Raw genomic sequence first — 13953 nt, 5'->3', positions numbered from 1 at the left:
GTAAACGGATAAATTAAATCACAAAATTTTACCACCGATAAGAAGAAAGGGATAAGTTGCTACGGTTAAAATTTCATAGCTTAATTAATTCGTTTACCTAATTTAATCAACTCATCGAAAAGCGTGATAAAAGGAGTGTTGCAATTAATCGTTAACGAAGGGAGTATAAATAAAGTAGGCAGTTTTGGAGAGCATTTGGAGCGCCGCGTAAAAAATGGAGAACATTCGGAGCGCCACGTAAGAAATATACTTATTTCGACCAATAAGAAAAATATGTATATTATTTTTGAATTAAAAAATTATGTCGTCACCTGGATAAAAGTAACGAATTAGATTTGATATATCTAAAAAAAATCTATCTATTGAAATCAATGAATCCACTTTGATGTGTAGCAGTAATTAGCTTCAAACATTCGCTGACCTTGCTTGCGCCTTGCAGAATAGCAGCCATGGATTGTACTTCTTCTCCTTGGATTTCTGGAACCTTCACTCTCTCTCCTCCTAGACTCCCTCAACTTCACTCTTCTTCATCTTCTTCTTCATCTTCTGGCTTTCGATTATTCTGCCGCTCTCAATTCTCTGCAAAAGACCTCAAATTCGTCCTCCATCATGCTCTTCATTCTTCCGGAACTGACATCTCTCATGCTCAGGTATCTCTCTTGTTCATTTCCTTAATTACTTCGTAAATTTCATTTTGATTTGTTGCATTTTTGTTTTGGATTGAAAATTGGTGAAATTTTTGGATGAATTTCAGTTTTTTGATGATTGATTATTGGAGATGTTATTAATTACTATTAATTATATGAACAGGCGATATGATCATATGATTAACTAATGGAATGTTTGTATGATCACAATTATCTTCTTCGTTCTGAAAACAGGTTTATCTGATTTAATTTTGTTTTTAATTTTGTTTGTATTGATTTATATTTCTGGTTTGTTGATTTTTGATCATTGAACTCTAGTTGTTAGTCAGGATTATTATACTGTATAAGTGTTGCGGGCCGCTAAAAGTGTTACATTAGCCAGCTTTAAAATGCGGATAGGTGGATATATGGAAGCATACAATTGACTTAGGATGTGGTCTTGTTTAGGTTGGATGGAAACGGAAATAGAAACAAATGCGAGCATTAATACCATATGGAGTATGGACAAATTTCATAAATTTGAAGCAAACGCATTCAACATAGGCATGATATGTTCTTTGAATATGCTCTCTCCATCGCAAATTAATTACTATGGAGTAACTTTTATTGACCAGAACATCTTTAATTTACTTTATAATTATTAAAATTATAAAACCATTGTATTTTGAAATGTTGAAACAAATTTTACAGGATCTCATATGGTAATATTTGGTATTGAAAAAATGTAGTCAAAGTTCATTTGAATTGAGTGAGGTTCAAAATAAACATATTACAAAAAATCAATTTGTGAATTGTGACACTCTTATCATCAAATAGGATACTAGTTAAAAAAATTTGATTCTAAATCACAACTTTTCATCAAAGCATTACCATACAATAACCATTTTGAGGTGTATGGACGTCTATTAGGTGTGTTGGTATCGGATACATGCTAAATATGGGACACAACTTCTTTTTAAATTTCTCATCTCTCATCAATGCGTGCAATAATTATACTATACAATAGGTGGGTAGCAATTTCAAAAATTGAATCATGCCGAAAGATGTTTCATATATTACTTGATTATTTTCAGTTTTGTTAGGTGTCCTAAGTGTTCTATCATTCTAGGAATGTGCAGTTTATTTGGAAGTTGTATTTCTTAAGGAGGGCCAAACCTATTTATGAATGCAGAAATTCTTATATCTGTAAGAAGTTCCAATAATTCTCATATCAAAATTATTTTACTTTGCCAACAAGCAATTTGTGTTGAGTAGCTCGTGTGTGATTTTCAATGTAGTACTCTATTACGGCTGTTTTCTTACTGATTTGTTCCTCATGAAATTTCTGTTGATTGGTGCATTGTGTTTAAGCAGGTTGCAAGGGATGGCTTTAATTCACAGATTCGGAATTTATCTGAGATTGAGAGAGAAACTAGCATTTGTATTAATAGATGTGTTGACCTGGGTAAAACAGCTCTATATATTGCTGCAGAAGATGACTCCCTCATGTCTCACTCATCTGTACCTCTTCCAGTTGATGCTTTTGTGGAGAGATTGGATAACCTTTCTACAAGCTATTGTCCTCATTATCGTTCTTCGCTATCTTCATCACCAGAGGATCTCTTGGATAGTTTAGAGAGGTACCTGTACATCACAAAGGTATATTTCTGCATTGACTTTCAGATCATGTAGAATCATTGGACATATCATAATTATCAACAATGCCTAAGTGTGGATAGTTATAGAATGTGTAAATGAATAATAAAACATAGTGATTTATCACATCATTTGAGATGATGTGTGTTCCTCAAAAGTAGTCTCTTTGCTAGTGCTGATGGTTACTGGTACTGGTATGGTGGCATTTGTGGTGACCTCCCTAGGCATTGAGATATAAGTCATAGGACTCACACTATGTGGTGATTGTGGTAGATGTATATAGCCAGATAAGTTTGTCCAACTTTTATTAGTGATGCACTGTAGTTTAATCAGAAGCTTTTATTTTGTTCTTTTTTTTTTTTAAAAAAAAAATACTTGCTGCTGTTGTTGCTAATTTTTTTTTTAAACTAACCTGAGCTTTCTTGATAGGGTTTTCGGAGAACCACTGCAGGTTCTAACCCTTCAACAAAAGACTATTATCTTCACTCGGTATGGCATGATGACTTTTTTTACGTAGTATTTTTTTTTACATTTTAACTCCTTCACATTACTGTTAAGGTGAGCTTCTAGATGTTTTGTTGCTAACTTGCAAACAGGTTCTAGCACAGCGTTGTGGATCTGTTGCTATCCTATCTCTGATTTATTCAGAGGTCCTCAAAATGCTCCAACTTTGGGGTGTAATTGATTTTGATGTTGAAATTTATCACCCACATGATTTCTCAAGTCTCCCTAGAGCCTATAATAAGAAGAAAGGCAAAGAATCTGATCAAAAACACATAATGACATCAGAATCCTTGTTGGTGGAGGTAAGCTTTGTTGGCATCACATTTTGAGTTCTGATCCTTCTTGTTGCTGATAATACATGTGTGTAATTTGTGGTTAGCAACTAGCTATTATACCTGTTTGTCACTTTTGAGTATAATGTTGGCACATTTGCAGATGTGCTGCTCAGCCAAGCATTTTGTAGTAGCATAGGTCAATTGCATGCTAACTTATACTCCCTCCATCCCATTATATAGTGCTCATTTCCATTTTCATTGTCAAAGTTTAAAAATTTTGACCAAAAAATTCTCATTAATGTAACAAAAAAATATAGGCATGCATGTGAGATGTTGTTAGATTCGTCTCAATGTATAGCTTTACAATATCAACTTTTTATAATTTTTGTTAATATGTAATTTAAGATATTGATGGTCAAAGGTGCGTCTTGAAGACTGTGGAAAATAAAATAGGCACTATATTTTGGGACAGAGGGATTGTAATGATTACGTATTGTTAGAGTCAATTCAGTTTCTTGAGCAGTTATGCATATGATATGGACGAGTAAAGTCAAATGTGTTCAGTGAACCATTGTCTCCTGTATCTTCAGTTAAGCTCCTCCTAGGGCAAGCTTTTGGATTGGAGGTACTGAATTAAGGAAATAACTGAACACAAAATGAAGAGAATGGAGATGGGTACAGGTGAATAGCTGATGGTAGATGAGACATTATATTAGGTAGGTACTGAATTTTGGGGATACTCATCATTACTATACCTGCCTATCACCACCTTCAGTCCTTCACCATTCTTCCTCTTTTCTATTTTGCCTCCTATTACCCCCTAATTCATTACCTCCAATCCAATCATCACTAAGTGACCGAGAACTGTAAAGTAATTTAGAGAAGGATTAAATTGAGAAGTTGAGACTTAAAGAGAAAAGTTCAGAAAATATTCTTGAAAAGAAGTTGTAGTATATGGCAGTTTGGAGAAGAATTAGCCAATTGTTTGATAAAGATTTTTGCTGGCAGTTATATGAATGATAAATCTATGTACTTCTTGAAATAGTGAAACACTATCCATTTGGGTTTCGGAATTTATGAAACATATTTTATTAGTTTGTAGTTTTTTTTTTTTTTTTTTTTTTTTTTTTTTTTTTTTTCCCTTCAAAATCTATCTATGTACTCATCACATGGACTTCTGATCTCATATTAATATCTCTTCTCTCTTCGCATAGATCTCCTTGATACACGTGCCAGATTATTATGCGGCACTTTTTTTGGTTACAAAGGAGATAATATAAGAAATGTGTAAGGTGGAATAATGAGTGGATCATTGATATTGGACTAAGGAGGAGATTGGTGACTTGAGAGTTAGATTAGGGGTGTTGTGCTTCATTTTAGTTGGATCTGTTTCTTGATTCTTGGTTTCCTTGTGTTAAAATTGAGGAATGATCCGTGGGATAAAGAATAAAATATTGCAAGTAATTGAAGTTTGTCTTAGAGAACTGTGGAACTGCTTAGTTAGCATATTTGTTGTGCTTGTTGCAGATCTTGAGAGATTTGAAGAATACTTATTGGCCATTTCAGCAGAATCAAACAGAGAGTTTGTTTATAAGGGCAGCAATTGCTGCTAATTGCGTAAACAGGTTGAGGCTAACGGTCAATTATGAACTTCTCCTGCTGTGATGTCTATTTGATATTTTCTGAGTTAATGAAAATTTCATTTTGCTAATATCAGTGGCTTTGAACATGCATCTGCAAAGGCTGCCCAACATAGGCTAGATCGTGGAGTTTGGACTAGTGTGCTTTTTGGGGACATGAGGCGTGCATTATCTGGTATGCCATGCACATAGAAGCTATTAGAATGTTTTATAAACATGTCACTCATTTACACTCAGTGTTCAATCCCCAATTTTGATTTAATGATTTAATTGTTTTGATTTTTGAGAATCTGACGAAACTTTGGTTTCAACTACCTTAATTATGTCAAAAATCTTTGATAATTACCACCACCATTGACCTTATCTTAGCCACCGCGACCACTGGTCTTCAGCATTATTTGCCTCCCACCCTTTACTGGCATAGTCGTCCTTTCCTCACCTCACTCAATACCCACGGCTTCCCTAGTCCTCACCTCTTACTCCCCTTTAAGTCCTTACAAATTTACTACTCTGATTTCCCCTCTTCTTAGTTCTTACTTCACCTTAATTATTTTGTTTCATCTTTTGGCCCTTGATAGTTTAAGTAATGTGGCCCATTGTCAAACTTTTTGAATTTCTTCTTATTATTGATGTGAAATATAGCCAATTCAGTGGCATTAGTAAAAAGAAACTAACAGATGCAAAATATTCTTGTTTTGAAGTATATGTATCAACGTGCAAAACATGATTTAGTTGCCAACTTTCCATAAACTCTACGGAATCTGACAATAAAGTGGTGAAAAGTTCATGATCATAACTTTTAAAATATATACTCACGGACTTGGAATATGAAGGCATAATGATATAAAAATATAGTACACACTGACAACATATATTTCTATCCATATTTTTTCTCACTGGTTATAGATTGCAAGTATTGTGCTTTTGTTTTGATTCAATAATTCTTTTCTTATTTATGATAATTGAAGCATAATGCAACTAACACCTTCCCCCCATGCTTGGGGCTTTCAGCGTGTGAACGTCTAATTCTCTTAGAAGCCAATGCTGAGGAGTTGAGAGACTATGCTGTTCTTCTGTACCACTGTAGCTACTATGAGGAGGCATTGCAGTACCTGAAGTTCTACAACGAAGTAAAGGTACTATTTTACCTAATATGCGTTTTCAAAAGTTTAACCGATGTATCTTTCTGCATGCAATAATTAGTAAACATGTGATTCTTCCATCATGCAGCAAAAATCAGGTTCACTGAACCCAGCTGAAGATGATGCTGTTGAAAAGCTCATTGTTCGACTTAACCTCATTATGATGGAAGAAGGGTGGAAGAGACCCTCAGCAAGTTTCTTTCGTAACAATTCCGAGCCATGGTAGCTTATCTGATACCGATTTTATTCCTCTGATCAATCAAATAGCTAATTTCAGACAGCCACTTGGAAATCAAGACTACAAAATACTTGGTGAATGAATTTGTTGAGTCTTAAAGTGGCAACGAGCTTCAACTTCTATGGGAGATGGGAAAAAATTTGCACTAACTGGAGCTTAAACATAGAAGGTAAATCTGAGCTTGTCTTGATGAATGTATCTGGACTGATTCATCTGTCGCATTTTGTTGGCTGTTGAGAGTATTCTGCTTCTTTGTAAATGTATGCATATGTTTACCCGGGGTGGAGGTTGATAATTGTATAAAGTAGGCACTGTTTGTTATTCTCATTTTACATTTTTCACATGCAATGTATATACCATCATATCAACACCTCCCATATAATATGTACATAACACTTGTGCCTTGTATTTTCCCCTTAACATGACATTTGTATAGTATTTGGAACTCTTGAAAGATTGATAACTACTAACTAGCATTCTGATGCCATTGTTTCTCATGCTATCTGGTTTCAGACTTTCAGTTTTTATAAAAACTCATTTTATACATAAGGTAGTTTTGCTTATGTGTGGAAGCTTTGTTCTCATATTCATGACTACTAGTCCGTGCGCCCTTTTCCCCTTAAAGAAATTTCAACTACGTTATTAAGGAAATGGAAAACATCACTGGCCTAGTTGTTTTCTGTCTTTTCTTCTTTCTTCTCTGTATGTGGATCTCAATCTTTCACCATCAGAATTCTGTCGAGGATTCAACTTTTTCTGGCCATTCATCTTTATTTTATTACAATATTGTTTAGTGGCTCAATATTTTTATATACACTTTTAGTACTAGTACTAGTATACTAGTATGTTGTTTTGGTTGATTTCAATGATTCTGTCACAAATCTTCAGTGAGAATTTTTATACTTTAAGAAAAATGGTAAAGGTAGACCTGAGGTATTTTTATAAGAACGTAATAGTTGAATTATTAAACAATAAAAATCACGTTTCTTTTAATTATTCCTAGATTTGAAGGTGGGGCAGGATTATGTGAAACTTATAGGTTGTGTTTGTCGTTTTGGTGTTTTAGGTGTTTTGAACACCTTGTATTGTTCTTTACTGTTTTGGTTGATTGGATGCGTGATTTTGCCATGAATTCATTTTCCATGTAATGGGAGAGCATTATGATAAGATTAGCAGTCATATGGCAAATTCGACTTAGAATGTGCTCCTAATTATATCTAACCACAAAATACAAGCTATAACCACAAAGAAAACTGTAAGAATATCGTTTCCCTGTTAGATAAATTATACTACCAAAAAGTTTACCTCAATGAATTCTGTACAATTACCAACTAGTAAATTTGACCCCCAAGTTCTTCATTTTTCTGGGACCAAAAGAAAAAATAAAATGAAATTTTGAGTTGTAAGAAGAATCAGCCTAACCAATCTGTTTATCTTTCGAGTTTTAGGAGATGTAATTTACAGTTAAATAATCTTTGAGGAGCAGCTTCTATTTTTCCTTTTTTTTTGGTTAAATCTATACCTTTTTTTCACTAAAACAATTTGTCATGGGAATGAGTCCTAAAGTGTTGTTCTTGCCGAATGCTGCCTGGCTGCCTGCTCTGATTGCCAGAATTGCCTGCTTAAATTCTGATACAATGAAAATCCTGGCTGTAAAACGAGCATCTGGCTGAAAACTGAAATTTTGTGGAATGAATGTTGATCTCCATTACCCATCTTCTGCAAATACCTTGTAAATGAAATCTCGGAAACGTTTTGAGTACTGCCTAGGATCAACAGCAGAAATAGAAGTGGAATCATATTGGAAAGCCTTATATGCATGCTCTAGCTTTTTGCTGATATCGTAGTCTTGTAGAATGTCAATTATTCCAAAGAAGATGATAACATCATAGCACTCTCCTGTTGGTTCTACTACCTGAAATTCACCATCTTCTGATTTTCGTATTGTCAATTCTGCTCGTGCTGGCATGTTGATCCCTAATCGAATCGATGCCCACCTGCAAGAAAAACACCAATACCAAATTGAATGTGAACTAGTATAAAGCAGTAAATCAATAAATTTCTCAACAATTGAGAAGATCTAAAACATTATACAACATTGGATAAGAGCTTACTGGTTAGGATCAAAAACTAGTTTATCTGTTTCGTTTACTTTAGAAAGCCGAGGCGCTATCAGGTCACTATTACTTTCTCCTTTTCCTGCATCAAAAAAGTTTTACACATACTTAAACTTCTTAATAACCTTATGGCAAAGAACCGAAAGAAGCCAAAGATCTGAATCTAGATATAAATGTTATAAAAATAAAAATAAAAAAACATTCCCTTGATGCAACATTATCATCTATCCAAAACCCCTGTTCATGTATGTTCCTCCTCCCAGGCTAGTGGATTTCTCTTAGAACATATCCAATTTACAATTCTTATCTTTGTAAGAATTGTATGAAATTATGAAAACAAAATTTATAAATGGGAAAATAACTATATTAGTGACAAGAAAAGAAAGAAATAGAATCATAGGATTGTATCTAAAATTTCACCTTCTGAAGTTTTTGCACAAGAATCTCGAAAGTGTAAACCAACTAAAAGACTATAATCCATAATCCTCTCCTGCTCGAGGAAGTCGCAGTCCCTGTCTACTTGCCTGCATAAAGAAATTTCCAAAATTATTCAAAGATTATTAAGAAAACACAAAGGAAATATCATAATACAATAATACATGCAACTTTTTAGACTAAGTTCTCTTTAGGCATATTGAAGCATTAAAATTTACAAGAAGTCAAAAAGTTTTGACTAATCAACTGTTTCTGGTTTCAGCAAAAAGAAAACAAATTAATAATCACCTGCAGAACTCTTGGAACCAAAACCTCTGTAATCGGAAGATATAATTAAGATCTAAATCTTTGAGGGTGGTGGTTGGGTCAATTTCTGACTCGGGTTTATCTGTTGTACGCCCATGCGAAGAGCCTTTCAAATCAAACCGCCGGTGAATGGCATAGTCAGTACAAAAGAGGTTTCCCATTATAACAAATCGAACCTGTTCCATCAATTGCAAAACTATGAGTAGAAATAGCAGATAGTACATAAGATTTACTGAAAGTACAGTCTGTGGCTTATTCAGTCTCACTTTCTTCTGTGTTGCTCCTGTCAACTTCACACAGTGAAGACCATAAAACCTGGTTACTAAAGTGTCTTCAAAAGTGCGAACATGGTTATAATAAGCTCGAAGCATCCTAAGGAGCACCTGCATAAGGGTCAAAATATGTTAAAGTAGGCCTTTTAATCTATTTGCACAAATAGAAACACCACTTAGCATGGTGACCACTAGCGCATGTGAGACATGTAGGGCACATGAAGGTAGTGTATGCTATGCACATACCGGCAGAGGAGCACCATTGATTGTGCTCCTGCCTCCCGGTTGCACGATATAAGAATGGCTTATCAGTGAAAACATTGTCAGCTAATTGAGTAAGCAGCCTAAAATACACGCTAGGTAGATAGAAAAATGTTTTAGCTTTTTACGAATTATGCATCATATCGGGCTATTTGAGAGTAACAAATTAGATTAACAGATAAAATTTAACTAATGTGAAGCAGAGAAACTCACTTTTACTTCGGATTTCTTCATCGTCTTAATCATATACTTGTCATCGTGGGTTAAGTAAAAGAAGCTTCCACTTTTTCCCGGAGATGAAAGCTCCCGAAGGGCATCATTGCCACAAATTGATAACATATAGTCAGCTGCATCCACTTTGAACAGTGTCCTTAGGGTCCTGAGCAGAAATATGATCAGAACTTAAGATTACGATTGATTAATAATTTAAAAGTCATTCGTTTAAAATTATCACTTGTTAGTGACATTTAAATTTCCTCCCAAGTACAAACCAATAAAGCAGAAAAGTTGTTTTGCAGATGATAAAAACTTCTACAGATGAGTAGGAACTCCTCAATACAAAAATTATTCAGCTAAGGCTCCTAGAGGTTCCCATGTTACTCATTGGCCTTGCCAGCCAGTCGGCCACCCATCATGCCCCTGACAACCTTTGCAAGACATGGCCAAACACGACCTCGTCCTACTTGGGAGGCTCCTTCTGGGTCATGCCTCAAGAGGGCCAAGCACCTGGCTTGCATAGTTGCATGGTTTGGTACGTATTTACATTCTACATGCTTTGATTGAATCAATACAAGCTATAAAAATCCTCAAAGATGCTTTCATTGCTTTGTATACCAGAAAAGATACTGAAGAATCCAAAGTACCTACATTACAAGGCTAACCTGAAAACCAAAGGACAGTAATCCTTCCATTTGAAATCACAAGATGGATGGGGAGGAGTGTGCTTGGAACCTTCTGGTGGGAATTTCGTCCAAACTTTTTCCTTGGGATCAAAAGCCGAAGACTTCAGGTCACGCTTTATTGGTGGCCCAGGTCTTCCCACAGAATGTCTGCACAAAGATACCCAAGGCTGTTAGCTAATGATCAACTAGCGAACACTATGTTTTCACCTGTAACTGCAGTCTGCATACAACAGATATTCTCGACTCTGTAACAATCTGCAGTACAGAGGTATGTGTTCTTACACAGCAACTAAATCAAAATAGATCACTGAGAAGCAAAGTAGGGTATGAACAGATATATATTTATTGACAGAAGCTTGAAAAAAAAAAAAACTGTACTAACCTTATTCCTAGCTGCAAGCTGAGCATCAACTCATAATTTTTATGCCCCCTACAGATAGTCTCGCCTTGCTTCTTGATTGTCTTAGGGAGTAGAATAGGTCGAAAGTTCCGTGGCATGGAATTTTCCAAACGCTCTCCAGTTCTCCTATTCAAACCATTAGGAGAACTATCTTGATCATATTCCCAACCTGCTTTCGAGGCCCTACTATCAACCAACTTCCTCGTTGTCTTTCCATTGAAACTAGGCCAGTTGACTACCTTCTGTGATGGAAACATGGTAATCTCCTCTCCTGGGTAAATCTTGCATTCATTCATATCAACATTAAACAAATCTTGAGGATCCCATTCACCTTCTCCAGTATCGGATGCATTACTTGCCGCGTAATAGGTGACACTTTGCTCACTAGGTTCAATACTCCAAACACCAACATAACAACTTCCATTTTCCCATTTGTAAGTACCTTCCCCCTTAGGATACCCTTCCTCCCAACACCCTTCAAAAACATTCCCATTAGCAAAATTTAAAGTACCATTACCATGAAAAACTCCATTTTTCCATTGACCTACATAACAATTCCCATTCACCCATTGATATTTCCCTTGACCTTCTTGCATTCCCTTTATCCATTCCCCTTCATAGTAATCTCCATTTGCAAAGTGTTCGGAACCTTTCCCGTGTTTCGTATTCATTGACCAAAATCCTTTGTATGAATTCTCATTTGCACTAGTATAAGTTCCTATTCCATCCATATAACCTCTTTTGAATTCCCCTTCATAGGTTGCTCCTGAAGGCCAAGTGAACCTACCCTTACCCATTGCTTTACCTTTTTGCCATTCTCCTACATACATACAACCATCATTCCACAAATACTTTCCATTACCATGGGGGAGGTTATCAATCCACTGCCCTGTATAGAAATCCCCATTGGTGAACACCGTCTCAGCTCGGTACGCCTCCCCGGGCCCGGCTCTTGACCCGGGTCCTGTGGCGGCGAGGTCTTCGTCGTCCACGTGGGCAACAGACATTGATGCAAAGATGCTGTTGGTTTTTGTTCTTCTTGCTGCTACTGCGGTTGATTTCTTTACCTTGAACTTGAAGATACCAGCAAAATCTTTGCTCATTATCTTCCTTTTTCCTCTTCCTACCTAATCTCAGCTCATTCCTTAATCCCCTGTTTTCTCTTCTCCCTTTCCATCATCTAATCTCCATCCTTCATTAAATAATTTCCTCAAAAAAATTCTAAGAAAAAATAAAACTGCAATCTTTTTTCCCCTTCTTTTTGCCTCTTAATCATAACAACTCACATTGTCTCAAAGATTGAAACTTTGACATACCCACATAACTGAATCATCAAAATATTCAAAAAAGATTGGAACTTTGATATAAATTAATGATTTTAAGACATGGGGTTGAATATTCTGGTGTGAAAAATGCAATATGATGTTTGTTGTCAAAAAAAAATGTGAAAAAATGGAGCCAATGGCCGGCTCTGTATTTTCTATGTCTATTTTTGTGGGATTTTTTTAATTTATTTTTACTTATTAATTATTTTATTTAATTTATTTTACTCTTCTCTCTCTCTCCTATCCTCTGATAATTTCTGTGTTTGGACCAAAGGATTGAACAAAACCCATCTAAATGTCTCCGAAATCTGCTCCTAAAACTGCTAACATACCAAACAGTTGGAAGAGATGTTTGCATGTAAGAAATTTAATGGTGCCAGTTGTAGACTTTGCTGTGCATTTCCCATTTTTAGTCTTCCAAATCCTCAATCCTTTATGACTATTTGGCATCATTTTATTTCATTTTTTGTTACATATTATCCCTCCTAATTTTAACATAATTCTTCAATTAATTTTTTGTATTATTCCTGTTTTCACCTACATTTTGACCTGCATTTTAAGTCATCTTGGTTTGATTAACTGCTCTTTATGACTCCATTGTGTTGGACGGATGACGTTATTATAACTTAAATATTTGGATGTACCTATAACATGATAAATAAGCGCATCTAAAATTGTCTTACTCGCTGATCTTTTTCTACTAAAAACTCATTTAGCATTATGAGTTAAAGAGCGATAAAAATAGCTTTGAATGTACCGTACCTACTTTTAGGTACATGGCATCTGGGTGTATCAGCTTACAAATTACAACTATGCTTTCAAGACTTGTTCATGATCAAGATATATTGTACTTTAGAATACGGCCTGCATGATATATAGAGGTTGTTTGAGGTCAACGCATAATTTATAAATATATTTTGGCTATAAACATATTATTTTAACAGTTTAAGAGATTTTATAATATTATACTAACCCAAATTATTGTACAGTGAATCAGTGATATGGTGTTGCATTTTATGTCGTTGTCTTTGATCTCAATGAACCAAAAATATAAATAAATCATTCTTCTCGAATTGTTGGTTTTAGATTTATATATACTCCAACAGCTTGAGTCCCATACAATACAATTTTTCCAAACTTTATAAATACCATGATTTGTTGGTTTGACAATTTTTATTGAAAAAAATGTTTTTCAATGATATAAAATAGCTTAATTCATTTGTGTAGGCAATATAGCAATTGATTTGTTTGTATTAATTAAACTTTTAAAGATGGTTATGGGTTGTACTTAGTGTCAGGCTTGCGTTCCTTGGTAGGATCAACCCATCGCTAAGCCCACTTGTTACTAACATCTGCATTTGAATCAAAACTTGAAACCAAAATATGTATCCAAATTATTGAATTGAAGGTTTATTGAATCTACACATAATCCAATTTCTAAATAGGTTTTACTAAATTGTACCTCATCTTTTTTTTAAAAAAAAAAACTTAAAACACTTTTGTTTTCACATTTGTCAATACATAAAATATTTTATTAAGCATGTGTAAAAATCATAAAAATTAATTTAATTTTTTAAAAAAATGTACGTATTAAGACGAATCTAACAAAATCTCATATGACTACGTTTTACTTTAATCATAAATCACGGAACGTAACTGAAATAGATTATTTTAAATAGAACTATTAAGAAAAAGAGAGAGTAACAATAATTGTTTTTGTTATTATATGGAGTGTTACCAATAGTATTAGTAATATGGTAATTGTAATGTTTGTAGTTTTATTATAATCATCCTTACAAGTTACAATTTAGTTAGTTTGTAAAATAAGCTTTATGATCTTATCACAATTTTTTA

The 13953-nt window shown here is 34.6% G+C and overlaps 2 protein-coding genes across 3 annotated transcripts; one reads left to right on the top strand and one right to left on the bottom strand.

The window, feature by feature from the left end:
* The first annotated feature begins 362 nt into the window (after nt 1-362).
* On the top strand, nt 363-6575 carry LOC110738383. 2 transcript variants are annotated; one of them, XM_021918764.1, is made up of 8 exons: nt 363-650; nt 1998-2285; nt 2712-2771; nt 2879-3088; nt 4589-4686; nt 4779-4876; nt 5713-5837; nt 5932-6575. In XM_021918764.1, exons 1-8 carry the CDS (start codon nt 450-452, stop codon nt 6067-6069), a joined length of 1218 nt encoding a protein of 405 aa, XP_021774456.1. In that variant the 5' UTR covers nt 363-449; the 3' UTR covers nt 6070-6575. The 2 variants fall into 2 exon arrangements, with proteins under 2 accessions (XP_021774456.1, XP_021774457.1); XM_021918765.1 differs by having other exon boundaries at nt 364-650; nt 2001-2285.
* A 527-nt stretch (nt 6576-7102) lies between these two features.
* LOC110738382 (phosphatidylinositol 4-phosphate 5-kinase 6-like) lies at nt 7103-13610 on the bottom strand. The gene is made up of 8 exons (XM_021918763.1): nt 10757-13610; nt 10354-10521; nt 9686-9851; nt 9206-9322; nt 8922-9115; nt 8619-8722; nt 8196-8280; nt 7103-8078 (listed from the first exon to the last, which is right to left on the bottom strand). Exons 1-8 carry the CDS (start codon nt 11875-11877, stop codon nt 7790-7792), a joined length of 2244 nt encoding a protein of 747 aa, XP_021774455.1. The 5' UTR covers nt 11878-13610; the 3' UTR covers nt 7103-7789.
* Between the last annotated feature and the right edge of the window lie 343 nt (nt 13611-13953).

This window comes from Chenopodium quinoa, unplaced genomic scaffold, assembly GCF_001683475.1.
Source record: "Chenopodium quinoa cultivar QQ74 unplaced genomic scaffold, ASM168347v1, whole genome shotgun sequence".
Taxonomy (NCBI): domain Eukaryota; kingdom Viridiplantae; phylum Streptophyta; class Magnoliopsida; order Caryophyllales; family Amaranthaceae; genus Chenopodium; species Chenopodium quinoa.
Note: the sequence above shows the minus strand (reverse complement) of the source record. Positions and strands in the feature narration are given on the sequence as shown.

What these genes read in the sequence shown, in the direction of transcription:
- LOC110738383 (XM_021918764.1), top strand. Translation starts at nt 450, where the DNA reads ATGGATTGTACTTCTTCTCCTTGGATTTCTGGAACCTTCACTCTCTCT. An exon ending in CAGAATCCTTGTTGGTGGAG is followed by an intron (nt 3,089 to 4,588) that starts GTAAGCTTTGTT and finishes TGCTTGTTGCAG; the next exon opens with ATCTTGAGAGATTTGAAGAA. An exon ending in AGTTCTACAACGAAGTAAAG is followed by an intron (nt 5,838 to 5,931) that starts GTACTATTTTAC and finishes TCCATCATGCAG; the next exon opens with CAAAAATCAGGTTCACTGAA.
- LOC110738382 (XM_021918763.1), bottom strand. Translation starts at nt 11,877, where the DNA reads ATGAGCAAAGATTTTGCTGGTATCTTCAAGTTCAAGGTAAAGAAATCA. An exon ending in TGGTTCCAAGAGTTCTGCAG is followed by an intron (nt 8,723 to 8,921) that starts GTGATTATTAAT and finishes TTCTTTATGCAG; the next exon opens with GCAAGTAGACAGGGACTGCG. An exon ending in TTGTGCAAAAACTTCAGAAG is followed by an intron (nt 8,281 to 8,618) that starts GTGAAATTTTAG and finishes TTTTTGATGCAG; the next exon opens with GAAAAGGAGAAAGTAATAGT.